A 25,367-nucleotide genomic window follows, 5' to 3' on the forward strand; every position below is an offset into this window, starting at 1 on the left:
ATTGCCAGAAGAGTTGTCAATGGTAGAGAGAAAGGTTGCAGTATAACATAATTAGGCATCAAGGTAGGCTTTCATAGAAGGTGGGATTTGAGCACAGATGTGCAACATTGTCACTTAGCCATAGAAAATGTTGTAGTTGTGCCAGGAACCAAGTTGAATCAATCAGATGGAAATATTTTACAGGTCATTAAAAACATTAGTTTTGGAACTCAAAATAGAACTAGGAATTTGGTTTTGGAAACTAGCAACAAAAGCTGATATTCAATAATACTTGTGTTGTTAAGATGAACAATGGATGGTCAATAAGATCTCAAGGGTAGAATTTTAGGAAGATGCTTATTTTGAAAAGAAGAAAGATCACAAGTGAAGATGCCAAAGGCCTCCAAATACTAGTAGGTTAGAATGTGGTGTCACCATAGCCAAAGAAGTGTTTCAAAAAGAAGATGGTATACATTATTGAGCAAAACACTGCCTCACATAGAAAAAGAATAGTAGAAAAATATAACCTTTCCATTTACATAGATATGTTAAAATTGAACAAGCTGAATAAACTTTTTATCATCAATCTTCTTTTTAAATTATATATATATATATATATATATATATATATATATATATATATATATATATAATAGTTGTAGTTAGACACAATACCTTTATTTCATTTTTTTAATGTGGTGCTGAGGATTGAATCCAGTGCCTCACATGAGCTAGGTGAGCGCTCTGCCACTGAGCCACAACCCCAGCCCCTCATCAATCTTCTTATTTTTGAAATATGATAATTAACTTACATATAATGTGTAACGATTCATTTAAATCAGTTGGTAAAACCAGTATGAATTTTCTTCACTGTGTTAGAGCTAATAATATTTATAAAAATTGTCTACTTTTTACTAGGGTAAGGCCTTGAATTCCATATAGTGTCTACCATAATTTCCTAACAGCAATAATAATTTATCCATATCTATTTAGTATATTTTGTTTAGTTTTATTTATTTTCTCATTGTATGTCTATTATAATTCCTAATATAAGAGAGAAATTGATAAATCACATGTAAAATCTGTTACTTAACTTCATTGCCACGTGCTTAAAATTTTCTTCAGCTTCTTCAAGTGACATGTTTGCACCTATGTCTAAGATACAGTGTGCCATATGATCTTATCTATAAGTAAAATCTGAAGTAGTTAATCTCATAGAAATTGAGAATGAATAGTGCTTACTAGGCACTGGGGAGAGCAGAGGTGAGCAACTGAGTCCTGTCAATGGCACTGTGCCATTGAACAGGAGGAATAAAGACTGGTGTTTTCTGACACAGCACAGTGAATATAATGGACAATAATACATTGTATACATTGAAACAGCACAGAAAATATGTATGAATTGTTTTATTAACATTACAAATGATGATGTCATATTCTTGAGAAGGGTTTTATTACATTGAGCAGAAACATATATTGACGTCATCTTCATAGTGTTTAATGACTCGTGAGTATTTGTTTTGCCAACTGTTATTGATATACAAATGAGTTTAAACAATTGTCAGGAGATTTTTAAGAAATAATAGTTCATTTTATTTTCATAAATAGTATTACTAAAAAGTAGTAACAAAACATTGACAACCAGTAAATCATTATTCTGCATTTACATGCATATTTACATTTCATGTATGGGAAGACATGGACAAATATATCCTAGAAGGTGTCTTTGAATGGAAGTACATTCATGACTATGTCTTCCCAGTAATACCTTGACCAGTTTTTTGTCAATTTTCTCTCTGTTTTCTTGGAGTGTATAAATATTTGTTCTGACTTTAGGATACTATATTAAAATCAGTAAGTACCATCATGCTTCTCTTTCTCTCTGAGTGTAAAATCTTGTTCTTTTTATTGAGGGTATATAAGAGAAGCTATCTTTCTAATGTCATGCATCGACATGTAAATGCAGTGAGATATTGTACACTTGGTTATCCTCTTAGTTTTATCAGGACACAGTTATCACCATAGATGAGCAGCATACTTGGTGTAACCCTTGTGAATTCCAGGATTAGAATTTTACCATCCAATCAAATAGCCCAGCACACCACCACCATCTTTGCAAACTTGGCAACATCATGACAAGAGCACTGCAGTGCTCTGGGATTTTATCAAACACTCATTCTTCTCATTCTTTGGACTCCATCATCTACTGCTTTAATGGTGCAATCTACCATTAACTCATCAATGTATATATTTGTGCCCAAGACTATAACAGACTTAAACCTAATCTGTTGTTAATATTTTCTTGTTATATCCCTTACATACTATTACCTATAAGTAGTCTGTGCTTAAAACAATTATGTGTTGAATGAAAGAACAAATGGATACCTGCAATTTTAACACTCTAAGACTTGGGATGGTTCCAAGGCCTTCTTAAATAAATGGCACACTTTTTTTTTTTTTTTTTTTTTTTTTTTTTACTTTTTTTTATTGTTGGTTGATCAAAACATTACATAGTTCTTGATATATCATCTTTCACACTTTGCTTCAAGTGGTTTATGAACTCCCATTTTTAGCCCATATACAGATTGCAGAATCACATCAATTACACATCCATTGATTTACATATTGCCATACTAGTTACTGTCGTGTTCTGCTACCTTTCCTATCCTCTACTATCCCCCCTCCCCTCCGCTCTCCTCCCCTTTTCTCTCTCTACCCCCTCTACTGACCTTCATTTCTCCCCCTTGTATTATTTTTCCCTTTCCCTTCATTTCCTCTTCTTTGTTCTTTTGTATAACCCTGAGGGTCTCTTTCCATTTCCATGCAATTTCCCTTTTCTCTCCCTTTCCATCCCACCTCTCATCTCTGTTTAATGTTAATCTTCTTCTCCTGCTCTTCGTCCCTACTCTGTTCTTAGTTACTCTCCTTATATCAAAGAAGACATTTGGCATTTGTTTTTTAGGGATTGGCTAGCTTCACTTAGCATAATCTGCTCTAGTGCCATCCATTTCCCTGCAAATTCTATGATTTTGTCATTTTTTAATGCAGAGTAATACTCCATTGTGTATAAATGCCACATTTTTTAAATCCATTCGTCTATTGAATGGCATCTGGGTTGGTTCCACAGTCTTCCTATTGTGAATTGTGCTGCTATGAACATCGATGTAGCAGTGTCCCTGTAGCATGCTCTTTTTAGGTCTTTAGGGAATAGACCAAGAAGGGGAATAGCTGGATAAAATGGTGGCTCCATTCCCAGCTTTCCAAGAAATCTCCATACTGCTTTCCAAATTGGCGGCACCAATTTGCAGTCCCACCAGCAATGTACAAGTGTACCCTTTTCCCCACATCCTCGCCAGCACTTGTTGTTGTTTGACTTCATAAGGGCTGCCAATCTTACTGGAGTGAGGTGGTATCTTAGGGTGGTTTTGATTTGCATTTCTCTGACTGCTAGAGATGGTGAACATTTTTTCATGTACTTGTTGATTGATTGTATGTCCTCCTCTGAGAAGTGTCTGTTCAGGTCCTTGGCCCATTTGTTGATTGGGTTGTTTGTTCTCTTATTGTCTAATTTTTTGAGTTCTTTGTATACTCTGGATATTAGGGCTCTATCTGAAGTGTGAGGAGTAAAGATTTGTTCCCAGGATGTAGGCTCTCTATTTACCTCTCTTATTGTTTCTTTAGCTGAGAAAAAACTTTTTAGTTTGAGTAAGTCCCATTTGTTGATTCTAGTTATTAACTTTTGTGCTATGGGTGTCCTATTGAGGAATTTGGAGCCCGACCCCACCGACTGTAGATCGTAGCCAACTTTTTCTTCTATCAGACGGCGCGTCTCTGATTTGATATCAAGCTCCTTGATCCATTTTGAATTCACTTTTGTGCATGGCGAGAGAAAGGGATTCAGTTTCATTTTGTTGCATATGGATTTCCAGTTTTCCCAGCACCATTTGTTGAAGATGCTATCCTTCCTCCATTGCATGCTTTTAGCCCCTTTATCAAATATAAGGTAGTTGTAGTTTTGTGGATTGGTTTCTGTGTCCTCTATTCTGTACCATTGGTCCACCCGCCTGTTTTGGTACCAGTACCATGCTGTTTTTGTTACTATTGCTCTGTAGTATAGTTTGAAGTCTGGTATCGCTATACCGCCTGATTCACACTTCCTGCTTAGCATTGTTTTTGCTATTCTGGGTCTTTTATTTTTCCATATGAATTTCATGATTGCTTTCTCTATTTCTACAAGAAATGCCATTGGGATTTTGATTGGCATTGCATTAAACCTATAGAGAACTTTTGGTAATATCTCCATTTTGATGATGTTAGTTCTGCCTATCCATGAACAGGGTATATTTTTCCATCTTCTAAGATCTTCTTCTATTTCTCTCTTTAGGGTTCTGTAGTTTTCATTGTATAAGTCTTTCACCTCTTTTGTTAGGTTGATTCCCAAGTATTGTATTTTTTTTTGAAGATATTGTGAATGGAGTGGTTGTCCTCATTACCGTTTCAGAGGATTTGTCGCTGATATACAGAAATGCCTTTGATTTATGCGTGTTGATTTTATATCCTGCCACTTTGCTGAATTCATTTATTAGCTCTAATAGTTTCTTTGTAGAGCCTTTTGGGTCTGCTAGGCATAGAATCATATCATCTGCAAATAGTGATAATTTAAGTTCTTCTTTTCCTATTTTTATGCCTTTAATTTCTTTCATCTGTCTAATTGCTCTGGCCAGTGTTTCGAGAACTATGTTGAACAGAAGTGGTGAAAGAGGGCATCCCTGTCTTGTTCCAGATTTTAGAGGGAATGCCTTCAATTTTTCTCCATTCAGAATGATGCTAGCCTGAGGCTTAGCATAGATAGCCTTTACAATATTGAGGTATGTTCCTGTTATCCCTAGTTTTTCTAGAGCTTTGAACATAAAGGGATGCTGTACCTTGTCAAATGCTTTTTCCGCATCTATCGAGATGATCATATGGTTCTTATTTTTAAGTCTATTGATGTGGTGAATAACATTTATTGATTTCCGTATATTGAACCAGTCTTGCATCCCAGGGATGAATCCTACTTGATCATGGTGCACAATTTTTTTGATATGTTTTTGTATCCGATTCGCCAGAATTTTATTGAGGATTTTTGCATCTAGGTTCATTAGAGATATTGGTCTGAAGTTTTCTTTCTTTGAATTGTCTTTGTCTGGTTTAGGTATCAGGGTGATGTTGGCCTCGTAGAATGAATTTGGAAGTTCTCCCTCTTTTTCTATTTCCTGAAGTAGCTTGAAAATTATTGGTATTAGTTCCTCTTTAAAGGTTTTGTAAAATTCTGCTGTATACCCATCCGGTCCTGGGCTTTTCTTAGTTGGTAGTCTTTTGATGGTTTCTTCTATTTCCTCAATTGATATTGGTCTGTTTAGGTTGTCTATATCCTCCTGACTCAATCTGGGCAGATCATATGACTTAAGAAATTTATCTATGCCTTCACTATCTTCTAATTTATTGGAGTATAAGGATTCAAAATAGTTTTTGATTATCTTCTGTATTTCTGAAGTGTCTGTTGTGATATTGCCTTTTTCATCCCGTATGCTAGTAATTTGAGTTCTCTCTCTTCTTCTCTTCGCTAGCATGGCTAAGGGTCTGTCGATTTTGTTTATTTTTTCAAAGAACCAACTTTTAGTTTTGTCAATTTTTTCAATTGTTTCTTTCGTTTCGATTTCATTAATTTCAGCTCTGATTTTAATTATTTCTTGCCTTCTACTTCTTTTGCTGTTGTTTTGCTCTTCTTTTTCTACTAGGATTTTGAGATGAAGTATGAGATCATTTATTTGTTGTTTTTTTCTTTTTTTAAGGAATGAACTCCAAGCAATGAATTTTCCTCTTACAACTGCTTTCAATGTGTCCCATATATTCCGATATGTTGTGTCTGTGTTTTCATTAATCTCTAAGAATTTTTAAATTTCCTCCTTGATGTCTTCTATAACCCATTGATCATTCAGTAACCTATTGTTCATTCTCCAAGTGATGTATGCTTTTTCCTTCCTTCTTTTATCGTTGATTTTCAGTTTCATTCAATTATGATCAGATAGGATGCATGGTATTATATCTACTCCTTTATATTGTCTAAGAGTTGCCCTGTGACATAATATATGATCTATTTTTGAGAAGGATCCATGTGCTGCTGAGAAAAAAGTGTAACTGCTTGATGTTGGGTGGTATATTCTATATATGTCAATTAAGTCTAGGTTATTAATTGTGTTATTGAGTTCTATAGTTTCCTTATTCAACTTTTGTTTGGAAGATCTGTCCAGTGGCGAGAGAAGTGTGTTGAAGTCTCCCATGATTATTGTATGGTGGTCTATTAGACTCTTGAACTTGAGAAGAGTTTGTTTGATGAACATAGCTGCACCATTGTTTGGGGCATATATATTTATGATTGTTATGTCTTGTTGGTGTATGGTTCCCTTAAGCAGTATGTAGTGTCCCTCTTTATCCCTTTTGATTAACTTTGGCTTGAAATCTATTTAATTTATATGAGTATGGACACTCCTGCTTGTTTCCGAAGTCCATATGAGTGATATGATTTTTCCCAACCTTTCACCTTCAGCCTATGTATGTCTTTTCCTATCAAATGCGTCTCCTGTAGGCAGCATATTGTTGGGTCTTGTTTTGTGATCCATTCTACTAGCCTGTGTCTCTTAATTGGTGAGTTTAAGCCATTAACATTTAGGGTTATTATTGAGATATGGGTTGTTGTTCCAGCCATATTTGTTTATTTCTGTTACTAAACATGGTTTGTTTTCCTCTTTGATTATCCCCCCCCCCTTTACTGTCCTACCTCCCACTGTTGGTTTTCATTGTTATTTTCCATTTCCTCTTCCGGTAATGTTTTGCTGAGGATGTTTTGAAGATATGGTTTTCTAGCTGCATATTCTTTTAACTTTTGTTTGTCGTGGAAGGTTTTAAATTCATCTTCCATCCTGAAGCTTAATTCCGCTGGATACACAATTCTTGGTTGGAACCCATTTTCTTTCAGTGTTTGAAATATGTTATTCCAGGATCTTCTAGCTTTCAGAGTCTGTGTTGAAAGATCAGCTGTTATCCTGATTGGCTTGCCCCTAAATGTAATCTACTTCCTTTCTCTTGTAGCTTTTAAAATTCTCTCCTTATTCTGTATGTTGGGCATCTTCATTATAATGTGTCTAGGTGTGGATCTCTTATGAGTTTGCACATTCGGCGTCCTGTAGGCTTCTAGGATTTGGGATTCTGTCTCATTCTTCAAGTCTGGGAAGTTTTCTCGTATTATTTCATTGAATAAAGTGCTCATTCCTTTGGTATGGAGTTCTATACCTTCCTGTAGCCCAATGACTCTTAAGTTTGGTCTCTTAATGTTATCCCATATTTCTTGGATGTTCTGCTCATGGTTTCTTAACAGTCTTGCTGAGCTGTCTATGTTCTTTTCAAGTTGAAATACTTTGTCTTCATTGTCTGATGTTCTATCTTCTAAGTGTTCTACTATGCTGGTAGTATTCTCAATTGAGTTTTTAAGTTGGTTTATTGCTTCCTGCATTTCTAGGATTTCTGATTGTTTGTTTTTTATAACCTCTATCTCCCTGTATAGTTGATCCTTTGCTTCCTGGATTTGTTTGTGTAATTCCTTGTCGAAGTGATCTTTCATTGTCTGATTTTGCTGTCTAATGTCTTCCTTGATCCTCCATATCATCTGAAGCATATATATCCTGAATTCTTTATCTGACATTCCATCTTCTGCAGCTGTTACCTCTTCTAAAGTTGAGTTGACCTGCATTGCTTGTAGTCCTTTCTTTCCTTGTCTTTTCATACTGTTTGCGTTTCTTTCTTCTTGGTGAAACTGTTGTGTTTTTGAAATTTTTCCCCCCCTATATATTTATATTGCTCTTGTATAGTTGAAAAGTCTCCCTTGCAGGTGCGGGTGGGGGCTCTGCTCTGCCCCTCCTCCAATTGGTGTGAGGTGTCTACCACGCCCGCGGACCCCTGGGCCTGATCCGCTCTTCTGTCGCAGGTCTGCCTACCTTGCAGGTGGGGGCGAAGGCTCTGCCCTGCCCCTCCTACCACGCCCGGGGACCGCTAGGCCTGATCTGCAGGTTTGTTGCTGGTCTGCCCACCTTAGGTGCATGGGTGTCAGTTCCGCTCCACCCCCACTCCAATTGGGGTCACTTGACCACCACACAGGCAGGCCGCTGGGCCTGATCTGGGCGCGGGCGAAGGCTCTGCTCTGCCCCTACTCCAGTTGGGGTGAAGTGTGTACCACGCTGGCAGGCCGCTGGGCCTGATCCGCCAGTCTGTCGCAGGTCTGCTTACCTTGCCGGCGCGGGCGGCGGCTCTGCCCTGCCCCTCCTACCACGCCTGCAGACCGCTGGGCCTGATCTGCAGGTTGGTCACAGGTCTGCCTACCTTGCGGGCGCGGGCGGCGGCCCTGCTCCTCCCCTCTGGCTGACAAAGCGAGAGAGACTCGGGTATCTGTGACTCACCCTCCCTACCAGGGGACCAACTGTTTCCGTCGCCGCTGGCACCAATGAAGTTCTCTCCTCGGCCGCTCTCCAATGACATCAGATCTCTGCCATGCTGGCATCCCCTGTTCTATGGCTGAATCCCATTTTCTTCTCTTCCAATAGGCGGAGCTGTGCCCTCTGAGCCGAGCTTCTGCCCTCTATGTGCTGACAGAAATCCCTGTATGGTGGCTCCTGGGAGTCTCTCAATCCTGTTAGTCCAGAGCCCTTTCACTTATCCGGCCCCTCCTCCTGTTCCTCCTCCCAGCCAGCCAGCCAGGTCCTGTTCACCAGAGGCGGTTCCCCAAGGATCTGATTACACTTGCAGCCCCACCTCGTGTCCTATATCCCGAATGATTAACACCCTCTCTGTCATTCATCTAAGCCCCAGTGCTGTGGTGGGGTGATCAGGGAACCAACAGTTTAATTTTTCTGGACCCCTTTGGTGGGCACGCCCCCAGAAACTGGCGGCTAAGATCTTGGGTGTCGCCGCTGGTGTTAAGGGGAGGTGGGGATCTGGAATCCCCTCTGCTTCCCTACAGACACGCCCCCGGAGAGATTCCCGAGGTTTCCTGGCTGCTTGTATCTGGAGGGGGTGGGAGTCACACACCTGCTAATGTGGATTCTGCTGGGAAGGAATTCTGTCGGGGGAACTCTGGTGATATCACCTCTCTGCTATGGCGGGCCCCAGGCTCCTTGCTGGAGTGTCCGAAGGGAGGGGTGGGACTGGTCTGTCTCTGGTTAGTTTCAGCTCCTGGTTCGCTATTTCATGAAGGCTTGGCGAGAGACCTCTTCCTAGAGTCCCTGCACTGCTCCTGCTGCACTGCGCCTCAGAGGCTATCTGCCCTGATGCGGGGGCCGCGTGCAGGCAGCCGACAGTCGCCCAGTCGCGTGGGCAGCGGCTGGCGGGTCTGGACCTCTGCGCTGCGTGGCGGAGATTCACTCGTCTAGCGCAAACTGTCACCTCCAAAAATCCTACTGATTCCCGGCCGGTCTCTCTTTAGTGGAATTTTGCTAGGAGTTTCTCAGCAGGTCGAATCTAAGCATATCCATGCGTCTCTCTGACCCCGTTGTTGAGGAGGTACTGAAAGCGCTGCCTCCCCTCTCGCCGCCATGTTGGATCCCCCCCTGTTTTGTTTTATTTTATCAGGCAGGATGATAAATAAAATAATCTTAGTCTATCTTATTTTTCAGTCTATCTTATTTTTTTCTTATGTTAGTTGAGTAGCAAGTACTTTCCCTACCAGTGTGTGTCAGATAAAGTCACTTTCCAGTTTAGCTTTTAATAGTGGCTTTTAGAATTCCATGAGATTGATTTAAATAACACATCCTTTGATAGCTAGAGGCTTGTTGCTGTTGTTTGCTATCTCTTCCAAATTGTGGCAATTTCAGAGAGAATGAAGGACTATATATTTATCCGACAACACTCATACTTATTTGATTCAGTAAACAGATTCATTTTCCTTGGCCACAAAGATCTCTAAATAAAGTGGATACAAATTTAGGACTGTTTTACCATTTCCTTGATGCATTTATTTTAATAAAGCTGTCATATGTTTGTGTGTACAAGAGAGAGGGGTGGATTTTAATATAGTTTGAAATCTTTGATTCTAAGCAGACAACCAATCTGAAAATTAATTATAACAAATTTTTAAATAAATATAACAGTGGTAAATATATTCAGTTATTTTAGCTTTTCTCAATACCTTTTAAATTGAGAATACGTTAGGGCTTACTTGATGATTTTTGCTACTATATAAATCCTTGCTTTGTCTTAAAACAGAATGTATCTTATCCTTTCATCTGAGGATGTAGTGGTTGAAATTTATTATTCTAAGTCTTCTCTCAAATATCACATTGGTATTATGATCATTTTTCATAATATATTTTTTTTCTTTTTATTCTTTTTAGACTATAATGGAAATAAGGAAACTATTAGATTTTTCAAATTTCAGAGTCCAACAAAAGCAAGATTCAAAAAGTTCCTAAAGCATGGTAGTAGTCTTGGTATTATGGGGGGAGATGGTATTGAGAGAATCACTACTTGATTAGTGCTGTTACCTTGTATCACTGAAATTTAGCTTGCATCTTTGTCTTTTATAAACCTTTTAATTTATGATTTGAAAATTGAATTAAAATCAGTATAGTATTTTATTTTAAATTTTCTGTACTTTTGCTAATTCAATTCCATATATTTGTAATTTACAGTTCAGATAAGAAAGTTTCTTGAGAATTTCTTTTGTTTTTATTTTTCATTGTATCACTGGTTCTTTATTAAAGACAAAAGAAGTTGTGATACTTTAAAGAAAGACATGAGCTTGTTCTTTCCTATAAACTTGACATTCATTGATACCACAGGAAAAGTTAGCTGATTCCTTTATTAACTTTTTAATTTAAAGACTATCTCTTTTATTAAAGGGTTTAAGGAAAAATCAAAAATCATTGATTTGTGGATTTTTGTAATATAAACCCCATTCATCTAAAAAACTTTGTTGTAAAATTTCTATCTAGATGTAATTCCATCTAATAGCACATGTGACAAAAGCTGATAAAATTGAGGATATCTTGAGCAAGCACAGAGCAGCAATGCAATATATGGCACTTTTAGTAAATTTCAGAAATCATATTGTTAATTAAATTGGATCACACACACATTGTTTTCTTCTTTTCCATGATTAGGAAATTTAATAGTTTAGGTGTAAGACCAATTTTTTTGAACAGAGGGTTTTGTTTTATGTGCTTTTTGTATTACCCCCTTAGAAAAGAAGGAAAAGTGTTTTCAACCTTTCTTAGGTGACTACTTTGAACTATAATGGCACCAGCAGGAAATTGGAATACTTTATGGTTCATGTTACTCATGATTTTTACAGGAACTAGCAAAAACATAACTCTAAACATGACTCAAATAAGTCAATCATTGAGCAGAAACTAGTAAACTATGAACCAGTTGCATTAATTAATTGTTAAATCATTTCTCAAAAGCTAGTTAGACATGATAATACATATATACACACATGTACATATACACATATATTTACTTGAAGAGCAATATTTATATTTAGTTTGATTATATTTCAGTTAGATCTACATGTTTAACTGAAAAGTTATTCACAAATTACTTTCACCATAATTTATTTTCCATTTTGATTGTTAAGTCTCCATTTATCTGCATAGAAATACAAGTTTTACATAAACTTAAAATACCTTTTATTCCATGGTCTTGATTTTGGCTGTTTATTGAATGTTGAAATTGTGAAAATTCTGTAACATTCATCTGCAAAATGTATTTTAATTGCATTTCATCTTCAAAGTATGTTCCATGTGACAGCTAAAGATTAGATAAATCACAGAAAATAAATATCTACAGCAGTGAGGATTTATTATAGAATTCATATGTCATAGATCTTACTCTTCTAAATTGAAGAAACTTTACTCTCTAAAATACTCTTTGTGTTGATGATATTTTTGCTGGGATAGATTCCAATCAGATTTACAAAGTCAAAAGGTAAAAATTAGATAAGCAGAAGAACATTATTGTTTTGCCCTATATAATTTTTATCTATTGTTATTCACTGACAGATACCTATGATGAAATTGAAGAAAAGCAGTCTCAGAGAAAAAGAGTTAGAAATTCAAGCACCATAGGACCTTAATGAGGGACTTTACCATTCATTTCTTTCTACTATAAATATCAATCTTTAGTCACTTTAAACATCAGCACATGTATAGGTCACTTACAATAACACACCATAGGCCAACTTGTCATTAAGTACACCTTTTATATTATGAGAACTATATCTTCATGAAGAGATTTAAAATGTAAGAATTGCACCCAATTAGCTCTTAAAAAATGTTGGATAACAGATTAAATAATGTATTCATTCTGTGTATAGTATAAGCATAAAAATATTAAAAAAAAAAAACTGGTAGGGAATAGCCAAAATTAAGAAGGTAGAAAGTATGAAAAGGACTGATATGTATCTCTTCCTGTGTTAGGTAAGATTTTTTACTTATAGCTTATTAAATAAAGGCTAAGTAATCTAAGATCAGGATTGATTTGAGATAAGGTTTTCAATTATTCTGAATTCTACAGTACCATGATGAACAACAGGTTATTTCTGTGATGCTTGAAAACAACTACATTAAGAAGTGAAATCATACTTTAAATGATCTCAAATTCCATTATTTGTCTATGTTTGCAGGTCTGGCTGTGGATCATTTTAGTGAACGCATATACTGGGCTGACTTTGAGCTCTCCGTAATTGGTAGTGTTCTGTATGATGGCTCTGATTCAGTAGTCTGTGTCAGCAGTAAACAAGGTTTGTGAGAGGCTTTTGGTTTTATTTTTGTTATCGAGAGTATTCAATCATAACATCAATATAATTATGAAAGCTTTGAATTATGATTTTTCTTAAATTATGTCTCCTTTTTCTTTGCATTTCTTTTATTGATTAAAATGTTCATTCATACTAGAATATCAGAGAGACCAGGGCAGAGGACATTCTTGACTTGGAAAACCATGGGCCAGGCTGCCAGATTCAAAAAGTAATTTCCTTCTATGGATTCTGTGGTGTTCCATTTTGAGCAGGATACATCAAATAGTCAAGAGAAGAACATGTAGACCCTACTTTTTCTTTCAAATTTCAGTAACAGCATGCAGGAAACAAATTATTATATGTAACAGAACTTCATAGTAACCATCACTGGTACTGAAGGACCCCATTATCCATGTGAAAAACAGCATATAGAAAATGACAATTTCCTCTACTGCTGGTAACCACAGAATTCTAACTGTGGCCTTTGGGTACTGCACCCATTCTTATTTTTGCTTCTTCCTGTCTCATATTTTTACTCTCTCATTTTGTAGCTCCCTGCCGTCTCTCAAACTTTCCTGGTTTGACTATATCAGATGTCTCTACTGAGTCTATTTCTTTCCTGTGACTTTTTTCCTTCCCTCCCCTGTAACCCCTTCACATATTTACCTCAAGTTATTTATAACACAGACTTTCAGTCTTTATTTTGGCATATTGTATTTCTTAAATAAAGGATAACTTCCTTTTATTTGTTTATTTTTAAACAGGGAAGCTGGAAAAATAATTGTATCAAATTTTCACGGTGCATCTCCCTAAACTGTATGATTTTTGTATCAATGACCCAGATGGAAAAAGTCTCCACGATTTTTGTATCAATTAACCAGATGGAGAAAGTTTACATTTCTGTACTATATTAAAATAATGTTAGCTTGTTTCAGCTTAAATGTACATTTTATTTTCTCAAGGAACACCGAAGAAAATATATAAACTTAAATGTTACTTTTTGTTTTATAACCTCTAGATCATAACATATAAATGTTTCTACTTGTTACAAATTTCAGTTACCAAAAGTTGGATTGATAGTTGTTTTGATAAAATGTCTTAAAATTATAGTCACCAAATGTGAAAATTGATGGTCACTATTATTTTTAAGCAACGATGTCATGTGAATGATGGCCGTTTGCTAGTTTATTTTCCTTATCCTGTTTCTAAAATACATTATAATAGTGTCAAAGATTTTTAACTCATGATTACCAGTCAGTCCACCATTCTATTTAATTACTAATTGGATCCAGAATACGAATTTAGAGTTTAATGAACTGCCTATTTTGGTACTACAAATGAGGTTAGCCTGTACCTAGATTTTTATTTGTTAACTGTATAGAAGAAAAAAATTACTCTGCATATAGACCTCTAGCAAATGCTTGGTGATGTCGAATATGATTAAATTAATGATTGAAATGTTTTTCTAAATTCTGAGTGACATGCTTAGTATCTCTTATATCTCCACTTCCAAGAAATTAATTCCATCAACTTCTGAGCTGATATTAAAATATTCCAATTATGAAAGATTTTCTTAAAGATAATAAATAAGATTTTCTACGCTATCTTGGGTAAACTTTTTTTTAATTTCAATATATGTATTACAGCTTTTATAATCTTATCTTTTTAAAATTCCAGGATTGTTACATCCACATAGGATTGATATCTTTGAGGATTATATATATGGAGCAGGACCGAAAAATGGTGTATTTCGAGTACAAAAATTTGGACATGGTTCAGTAGAGTATCTAGCTTTAGATGTTGATAAAACAAAAGGTGTTTTGATATCTCATCGCTATAAACAACTAGATTGTAAGTACAATATTTTTAAAAAGTTGCCTACATTTGTGACTGTTTTTCTTTTATCTATTAAAAGTGTACACTTTTGCCAGGCATGGTGTCTCATGCTTGTAAATCTCTGTAATCCCAGAGACTTGAGAGGCTGAGCTAGGAGGATCAAAAATTTGAGGCCAGCCTCAGCTACTACATGAAAAGGTCTGGGGAGGTAACTCAGTGGTACAGCGTACTTGAATCCAATCTCGTGTGTGTGTGTGTGTGTGTGTGTGTGTGTATTCCTTAACTATTTCAAGTTTTAACCCCAGTAGATTGAGTAAGTTTAATGTTAGTAACACCAGACTTTTTAAATTAGGGAAGCCAATATACATATAATGCCTAAGTTTCTATTTCTGGTTTAACAGGTATGAAAATGTTCAGCATTTGGCTGAGAATTTTGGAATTAAAATTAATTTTCTTATAAAAGTTATATATTGTTAATCTTAGTTACTTTCCTTATATCAAAGAAGACATTTGGCATTTGTTTTTTAGGGATTGGCTAGCTTCACTTAGCATAATCTGCTCTAATGCCATCCATTTCCCTGTAAATTCTATGATTTTGTCATTTTTTAATGCAGAGTAATACTCCATTGTGTATAAATGCCACATTTTTTTTTATCCATTCGTCTATTGAAGGGCATCTAGGTTGGTTCCACAGTCTTGCTATTGTGAACTGTGCTGCTATGAACATCGATGTAGCAGTGTCCCTGTAGCATGCTCTTTTTAGGTCTTTAGGGAATAGACCAAGAAGGGGAATAGCTGGGTCAAATGGTGGCTCCATTCCCAGCTTTCCAAGAAATCTCCATACTGCTTTCCAAATTGGCTGCACCAATCTGCAGTCCCACCAGCAATGTACAAGTGTACCCTTTTCCCCACATCCTCGCCAGCACTTGTTGTTGTTTGACTTCCTAATGGCTGCCAATCTTACTGGAGTGAGATGGTATCTTAGGGTGGTTTTGATTTGCATTTCTCTGACAGCTAGAGATGTTGAGCATTTTTTCATGTACTTGTTGATTGACTGTATGTCCTCCTCTGTGAAGTGTCTGTTCAGGTCCTTGGCCCATTTGTTGATTGGGTTGTTTGTTCTCTTATTGTCTAATTTTTTGAGTTCTTTGTATACTCTGGATATTAGGGCTCTATCTGAAGTGTGAGGAGTAAAGATTTGTTCCCAGGATGTAGGCTCCCTATTGAGAGGTGGGAGGGAAAGGGAGAGAGAAGGTAAATTGCACGGTAATGGAAGGAGACCCTCAGGGTTATACAGTGGAGGGGGTAGAGAGAGAGGAGGGGAGGGGAGGGGAGAGGTGGGGAGGGGGGAGGGTGGATGATGGGAAAGGCAGCGGAGCACAACAGACACTAGTATGGCAATTTGTAAATCAATGGATGTGTAACTGATGTGAATCTGCAATCTGTGTATGGGGTGAAGGTGGGAGTTCATAACCCACTAGAATCAAAGTGTGGAATATGATATGTCAAGAAATTTGTAATGTTTTGAACAACCCACAATAAAAAATTAAAAAAAAAAAAAAAAAAAAAAGAAACAAATTCTACTTGAATAAAAAGTTCAACAAAGAAAAAAAAAAAAAAGTTATATATTATTTTATTTTCTAAGATACTGAAGGAGACTTTAGGCTTCTCTAGATGAACCAAGCAATCTGAGGAATTCATCGTTCATTAGCCACTTTGACCCTTGTTACTGATAACCAAGTAATTACCATAGCATTAACATTCCAGTCTAAAAAATAGCCAAGAACTCTTTCCAACAGTTGTAATTTTATTTGATTTATAGTTTATGATTTATTATTATTATTATAGCTTTCCCTTATAGAAGGGAGTAGGAAAATAAATCACTGAGGTAATTATCCTGAAAAATATGTTTCAAATACGTTTTCAACTTCAGGTGGCTTTACTTTTAAAACACAGCCCTAGACTGCACTTCAGGTTCTAAGAGGAACTCTTATGCCAAAAAACAATTAGTCACAAGAAAGAGTGACAAAGTATAGATTTGAATAGATTCTTATTCCTTTTGGAAAGAATGATTTGGGCAACCATACTGTTAATGAAGGGTAGTAATTTCTCTTCCTCTATAAAAGAAAAATATAACATCAAAATGAAATACGTGCAGTAAAAATTGATTTAATTTCTTTTTAATATTGCAAATGTATCATTTTACCTTATTGAATTTTATGTGTTTGAAATCTATTGCAAGTATACTTACATATTTCTTTGCTTTTTTTGTTTTGTTTTCATTAGTACCTAATCCTTGCTTGGATTTAGGATGTGAATTCCTCTGTTTGCTGAATCCTTCTGGGGCCACCTGTGTTTGCCCAGAAGGAAAATATTTGATTAATGGAACCTGCAACGATGACAGTCTTTTAGGTAGGTATTCTCCATTTTTTAGTAAATAATGAATTAGTCCTTGTGATAAATTTTTACAATTATTACTGAGCATAATTTCCTGTTCTTTTATCAATTTAGCTGCCAGGATATCAATGATTCTTGAAGTCTGTGTAAACTGCTCTTTCTGACAAAGACTTCCTATTAATTCATTCTGCATTTGCTCACAAACATTGAGCACTTGAATGCACTGACTAAATCAGGAACTATGAAGTTACAGAATCAAAGACATTTTTATATAGCTCTTGTATTATAGAAGATAATTTTTTGGAGATGCCCTTCTGCTGTGGGTTTAAACCCAAACCCCAAATCTGATTATTTGTTCAATAAATTTATTTTAATACATTCCTATGGGCAAATGATAATTTTGAAAGCAGAGGTTAAGTTATAAACTGAATCTCAGTTTCTTTCATATAAAATCAGATTTACAACAAATACTATTACTTCTCTAATTTACAAATGTGTGGAGGGCTTCTGATCAAGGTATAACATTGGTTTAGAGACTAAGAACCAATTTAGAAATAAATCTGAGAAAACTCCTCATGCAGTTTATATTTGAGTAGCCAAAGTTTGGAATAAATGGCAAAAAATTGAGTTTGGCAGAATTCCCTTCTTTTCTATTTCATGGAATAATTTGAGGGGGATTGGTATTAGTTCTTCCTTAAAGGTCTTGGCAGAACTCGGCTATGAATCCAGGCAGAGTTGGGCTTTAATTTGCTGGAAGGCTTTTGATGGCTGCTTCAATTTCATTACTTGAAATTAATCTGTTTAAGTTTTCTATATCGTCCTGGTTCAATTTGGATAGGTCAGATGTCTTTAGGAATTTGTCCATATTTTCAAGATTTTCTAACTTATTGGAGTATACATTTTCAAAATAGTTTCTGATGATCCTCTGGATTTCAGTAGTGCCTGTGGTAATATTTCCTTCTCTATCTTGGATTTTAATAATTTGAAGGGTTTTTTTTTCATCTTTCTTTTTGTTATCTGAAAAAAAACAATAAAATTTAAAATATCATTATAGATACAAAGTTTTAAATAGGAAAAAATAATAGAAAGAACAAACTAGGCTTGGCATGGTGGTACCAAACTGTAATGCCAGCAACTGGGAGTCAGAGGCAGGAGAATCACAAGTTTGAGGCCAGCCTCAGCAAAAGAGGAAGACTTTGTCTCAAAATAAAATATTAGAAGAGCCAGGGATGTAGCTCAGTGGTAAAGTGCCCATAGTTCATCCCAAGTACCAAAATAAAAAACAAAATTGTGTGCTATAAAAACAAAGGAAGCATCATTTCTTAAATATGGAGGTAGACTGACAATAAGCTCTCTCATATTGAAGACATTAGTCCTAATGTGAAAAATGCTTTTAAGAGAAAATAAAATCTATACTTACTAAATTTTATGTCACAAAACATATATACATATATAATATGTATTACATTTTATATATATTATATATAATACATAAAATTTCCCTTAGTTTTCATAAAACCCAATGATAATATAGTGATTTCTCATATTTTACTATATAAGAAAATTAAAGCATTGAGAGTTTAGTTAATAATTTTTTTTGTCATCTGTGACCAAACAATCTGACAAGAATAACTTAGAGGAGAAAAGGTTTATTTTAGTTTATGGTTTCAGGAGATTCAGTTCATGATTGAGTGGCTTCATTACTTTGGTCCTGATATGTGACAGAACACCATGGCAGAAGAATGTGGCAAAGGAAGTTGGCTCAGCTCTAGAAGCCACAAAACAGAGAGATAGAAAGGGGCTGAGGAGAAGATATACATTCCTAGACATGTTTATTTTATGCATGAAAGAAGGAAGCTTGTTTAAATACACACTTATGCAAGTCTAAAACAGTTTTGGAAATGTTTACTTCACCTCTACTTGAAAGGTGTGACTCCAGAAACTTCCTCAAACCTCACTCTTACGATTGAAAAGAAAATCTTAAATCTAATGAATGTTAAGTAATATTCAATTTGATCTCCATGCATTTAAGCCTTCATACTGGTCTGAAGTACGTCAATCAGGAATGTAAATATGTGGATTTCAGAACTGTTATATTAGTATTAGTATTTTTAAAAAATTGGAGTTGAGGGACTTTTCTCACTATGTTGCTTAAGCTGCTCTCAAAATCTTGGTCTCAACTGACCCACCTGCCTCAGCTTCTGAGTGCTAGGAATACTTGCACTAAATTTGCATGCCACCACACCAGATGGATTCTAGAATTATTGATTGATGTAGATAAATTCCAGTTTTCCTGACAACAATATTTTATATAGCCAAGTTTTATAGCTCTTTACAAATATTTTACTTTATCTAGTTGCTATTGTTAAATTATGAGTGCACTGAATATTTTTAATCTTCATGTAAGAAATTTGAAATTCAAATATTACTCATACTCTGGGAAGTATTCACCTGCCCTTTCCAACAGTTGATTATAATTATTGGAGCTTGACTTTTGGTGATAATTTAGTTATTGACAAAAGCAGCCCTCTTTTCCATTAAAGAATTATTATTATAAGTTTTGAAATGATACAATCTAAATTCCATTTCATTAAACAGTATTATATTTTAAAATTTCTGTTGCCTAATGAGGCATAGTATAACAATATGCATTCATCGATATGTAGGGATTTTGAATATCTATATATTCATATAAAAACTACAGGTGAAAATTAGTCTCCCCATAATAATCCTAAATATGATAATAATGCCTTAAACATTTATCTTCACTATTCACAGAGCCCTATTAGAACATAATTTGTTGAATGATTTAGAAAAGATATTTGGAAAGTTTTAAATTAAGCAAACATTTTCATTTTAGAAATTGTTTTTTAAAAAATCTCATCCTATATTCAATTATTTTCTGGAGATTGCCACATGCATTTACATAGGCATCTAAGATTTTTTTTATGTTAAAAACTAACTTGCCTGACACGGTGGCACAGGCCTGTAATCTCAGAGCCTTGGAAGGCTGACGCAGGAAGATCAAGAGTTCATAGCCCACCTCAGCAAAAGCAAGGCACTAAGCAACTCAGTGAGACCTTGTCTCTAAATCAAAAAAACAAAAAAACAAACAGGGATGAAGATGTAGCTCAGTGGCCAAGTGCCCCTGAGTTCAATCCTTGGTACCTCCCCTGCAACAAAAAACTAACTCACCTCTCTATTTCCTATTATCCTCATGTTCCCATTTTGTTGTCCTGATCAGAAACTGAAGAATCATCCTAATTTTCCCTTATTTTCTTCAGAAATTACTGATGTGATGCTCATTTCAGAATTATTGTTAGAATAATCCCACATTTACTCACCTCACATTATTCTATTTGGGGGCATCATGTGACCTAGCTAGAGGATTTAAATGAAGTCCTCATGATCTCCCTGCCTTCAGTTTAACACCTGCCACTACATTCACTCTCAGCCTTCTTAGATTTCTACTTCAAGTTTTCTACATTACTTTTATGAAAAAAAAATAATAAAACATTCAATGACATTCTGTTATTCCTACTTATCTTTTTAAGGACACTTACCTCTTCTAATTTCTTTCCTCACACTCTTTAATCCAGGTCCTTGCACAGAAAGTTTCATTCAGTTCCTCAGGTGCTCACCTCCTGACATGCATAGATGTTACTTTCCTTGAGCACTGTACTCAGCATTCCTGGTGGGCACTCATGAAACAATTCAGACAAATGTCTCATGTTTATTTTGCCAAATAAGTGCCTTACCTGCTTGTTGAAGTTTAGCAATACATCCTCTACACCCAACTTTAAGCTTTTCATCTTTCTACTAGATATGAGCTGGAAGTCAAATTGTCTTTTGTGTTTATATGTATGTGGTATATACTTAGGTACTTAGTATTTACAAACTTTTGGCATTTTAATATTTTTACAACTTAACAGAAAATCTGAGTTAAGTTGTATTTTGTCACTAAGTTCCTTTTATAGTATGTATGTAAATGAGACTTAGGTAGGTTAACTTGTATGTTTAATAAAGTGACCAAATGAGGCCATAAAGACAGGTTTTATTACACTTTTCTTATTTTCTTTATATTATATACATTGCCTTATGAGTAAGTCCTTCTTATAAATGTAAAATTTTGGAATATCAATCTGATACTTACACATATAGAAAATAAGTCATTGAAGTTAATCCAGATGTTCTTGTGATCATTACAGTGGTACAGTCAAGCCTATGTCACGCATGGGCCAATGTACTTTGAGTGATAAATAAAGGCTTTATTTATTTCATGTAATTTTACCATGTAAAAAATACAGCTTTAGCAAAGGGCATATTCTAAAACAGAATGCTTTTTAACATATTTTCAGTTTTGTTCCATTGAATATTGTATCCTGCTCAAAGTAATACAGTATATTTCTAATGAAGGACAGGCAGGTCAACACACACATAAAAGTCACTTGGAAAATGATTATAAATCAATATTTATTTTAAATCATACTAATATATTGTTTAAGATGCTTTTGTATACCCCTAAATGATCATTTCTTATTCTCAGGCAAAATCTTATTTTGTAGTAGACAGGTTATGCCAAATATTTAGGAAAAAAATGTTCCATAATTTCTAAATATTGTTTTTGACTTATCATCATCTTGCACCAAATCTGAATGGGCTTCTAGTTTGGCATATTTTGTATTGTTAGTGAAGACTGACATCAAATAGTATCTTTTCATTTAAACATTTCTATAATATAAAGTATATACAGACACATAAACACATACACCATAGGATGTGGTAGTGTGTTTGTATGTATGTGGATAGAGATGCTAAAATATATCCTAAATATTTCAACTTGATTTATTATCAATTACTACTATGAAATAGATAATGTTTTCTCAAATCCAAAAGAAAACTCCTTGGTAGTGAAATATATTACTTTTATAAACTTTCAGTTAGATTCATTATTTAATGCAAGGTAATTTTAAGAATTGGTTAATAATGCTTGAAGCTTGAAACAAAAACAATTTAAGGTTTTTATTCACTGTCCAATAACTAGAATCTATTTCTCTGTTTTTAGCTATTATTTAATTTTTCCCAACATTTATGTTTATGTTAGTTTTTTCATGAAAAAAAATAAGAATCTAGGATTAAAGTAAGTTTGTTTATTTGAACTATCCTTACTAAATCGTGACCTGAACAAAATGCTCACCTGCATCTTTCTTCCAACCAGATGATTCCTGCAAATTGACCTGTGAAAATGGAGGGAAATGTATTTTGAATGAGAAGGGTGATATGAGGTGTCATTGTTGGCCTAGTTATTCCGGTGAAAGGTGTGAAATCAATCACTGTAGCAACTACTGTCAAAATGGGGGAACTTGTACACCATCAGTTCTAGGTAAGCATTTGAGTGCCATTGTATTTTCAAATCATTTGCATTTTTACTTCCTTATGAAAATATAAGTGAATACTTAAAACTGCAGATATAATCCCCGATGTCTTGAGAAAATTAGTAAATTTTAACAATAAATTAACAAAAATTAAAATTAATATTTATTTCAACAGTGACATTTTTTTTAATTCAGTATCTCTATGGTCAGGTCACAAAATTTAATTATAATAATGAAAATTACTATGTTGAGTGTATATTGCATGACAGTCAGTGCTTTTAGATAGTTTCACCATGACCCAGAATGACTTTAATGTGCCAGTTTTCCAAGTCTTACATGTTTAACTTCAAAGTTCATATTTTTTTGTTGCAGTTTCCCTAAAAATAAAATTCAATTTTTATTGAAAATTAGGTTCATTTAAATGAAAATAAACTATACCAAAACACATCTAAGATCATCTTGATTCTCATCTTGTAACTAATGTATTTCAAAGTGTAGTATATAAAGTTACTACATGTTAGTGAATTAATAAATATTTCACTTATCAATTGAGATATTTATTAATCTATGCAATAACCCCCTTTATAAAAATATTCTCTATGGCACATAAGTTAACATTGAATATGTTTTCCTACTGACTTGTGTTAAATTCAAAATATATTCCCATGAGAAAAAATAACCCCAATACATCATAAAAATCTAATTTTTAAATTCCAATATTCAGTGCAAGGGACATTATGCAACTATTAAAGTGCAATCTATGCACATTTAATTTTAGTACCATAAATGCAAATTTAGTTAGTCAAATGGAAAATCAATCTATATGATCTTCACATTCACTACATGGTTAATTTATATCTTAGTGAGAGTTCTTTCTGTCTGTATTACTTATGGTGTTCTTTGAAATATTTAGCATAGTGCCATCTGAAAGAGTCACATGAAGAGTTTCTAATGGAGTTTAGAGAAACCAAGCTGTTTTTGATTTGCATTCTAATAGTGAAAGTTTGGTATTTATGTCTTTAAATATTCTTGATTTATGATTAATTAATAATTAAGGTATTCTAAGTACTCAAGAGCATTCTGGAAATATATTTATAGTTTGATTGAAAGGCACTAGGAATTTTAGCACATATCTTCATTCTGCTTAAGGGAAGCTTCTTCATACATAGAATACATTCTACTGCTGTAGGAGGAATTATAGTACTGGTTCCTTTATCAAAAATGCAAATGAGAATACAAGTTCAACAAATGTGTGTGTGTGTTTGTATTTTAGTAATATGCTTATCATTTCCTTTAGGAAAGAAGCATTTCTTGCCAAATGATTTGTTTAGGATATTTAATTATTTAATTGGTCACAAAATTTTCTTATTAAGATAATGAAAATCATTGGGTTGTAGTGAGATGATTTACTTATAATTATCTTTAGTAACATTTAATCCAACTGAACCATTTGATGTTCCATACTATGGCTAACCATTCAACTTGTGAAGAATCCACAAGAGCGAATCTCTAGAAAGCATTGGATCTGCTGACTTATTAATGAATCTTGAATTGCATGTAGGCATAGCATGTTTATGTTCAAATCATTTGTCCAGACCTTGCTGCATTCTTAAAATCTGTAACATATCAACTTTATCTATGTATCCAAATATTTAGATATTGAGTTCCATAGATGATATGTTCAGGAAAATTGCATTGCAGATTACCAGGGTTTAGTGAGTTCTCATAGGAATTCAATGTGAGATATTGCCATGTAATATATTGTCTTACAAAATTCAGTAATTATTAATAATGTGATATCCAATTAAGTCATTTACAAAGCACTTTTCACTTTTAAAAAATATAGTTTTATAAAAACATTGTTTGGTATTACAGACCAGAGAACCTCATTATGTCTACACAAATGTTAATTTGTTAAGAAAATCCCAATGGGCAATTCATGGATTTATTCATTGTTGGTTTACTTACGGTTAAGCCTTTTGGCAAATTCCTGTGTGGACGCTATATAAGTTGGGTTTGGGCAGCATTAATTAAAATTTATAAGTTTATGACAGTTGTATAGGACAATAATAATTGAACAAAGAATATGCCATCAGTTAATTAAAAGCACACATCTGAGAGGCATAATTAAAATTTTGCTTGTGGGAATGAGTAAGAACACTAAAAATAGACCATATGAGTTATATTAATGTAGAACAGTATTAAAAATGAAATATTTTGACATTTATTATATGAATAAGGGTCCATGTAGTTCGCTTATATGACCTGTTAATAGGAGGATATATTTAAGATAAAACTTGCCATGAGAAAAACAGTGGAAGTCAGAGTAAAGCATAGTATTATTCAATCATTCTATTATTGAAAATATTGAATAATTTATGAATGTTTTATGTATCATGGATATCATTAACACATTTATGCAATTAACATCTATATTTGCATTTAATTTTACTTTCATGAATACTTATCCTCTAAGGTATACTCGACCTGTTTGATATTTTCCTTACTCTTACAGGCCTGCTATTTAGACTTTTAATGATTTTAAAAAGAGGAATCACGGTTACCTATATAGTTGATTTAGGGTAATGGAACTAGAGTGTTTGTAAATTGGGACAACAAACCCAAACACTTCCAATCCCAAAGTTTGGAATTTTGCAGAGGAGAAAGGCAAATCTTACTTTGGGAAGTCAGACGCAAAAGTGGGACTGACTCCACAAAGGTGACAATATAATTGTGTACGCTAGGCAATAGTTTAAGTGATGAATATAACAGGAAGACAGGAGAAGCCCTTTGTGTAGCTCTCTGTTTCTACATCAGTGGGCTTTGTCAGTGAAGGTTTATTACTAGAAATGAAGCAGAAGGATAAAAATGGACCCTGTTGTGGGAATAAAATCTTGTTCTATGATGGGAGGGGCCTTTATAATAGGAGGTGGGTAGATGGGGAGAGCTTTCCT

The 25,367-nt window shown here is 34.6% G+C and overlaps 1 protein-coding gene across 1 annotated transcript in view; it reads left to right on the plus strand.

The window, feature by feature from the left end:
- Positions 1-25,367, plus strand: part of Lrp1b (LDL receptor related protein 1B) — a 1,856,415-nt gene that overhangs the window by 1,750,463 nt on the left and 80,585 nt on the right. Inside the window, exons 80-83 of the mRNA XM_058585368.1 lie at positions 12,692-12,808; positions 14,483-14,656; positions 16,928-17,053; positions 22,257-22,421. Coding sequence (XP_058441351.1) covers positions 12,692-12,808; positions 14,483-14,656; positions 16,928-17,053; positions 22,257-22,421 — 582 coding nt within the window. The remainder of the gene's footprint in view (positions 1-12,691; positions 12,809-14,482; positions 14,657-16,927; positions 17,054-22,256; positions 22,422-25,367) is intronic.

Source organism: Marmota monax, unplaced genomic scaffold, assembly GCF_021218885.2.
Source record: "Marmota monax isolate L192 unplaced genomic scaffold, Marmota_monax_Labrador192_F-V1.1 WCK01_AAM20220418_F8-fsc00034, whole genome shotgun sequence".
Classification (NCBI taxonomy): Eukaryota; Metazoa; Chordata; class Mammalia; order Rodentia; family Sciuridae; genus Marmota; species Marmota monax.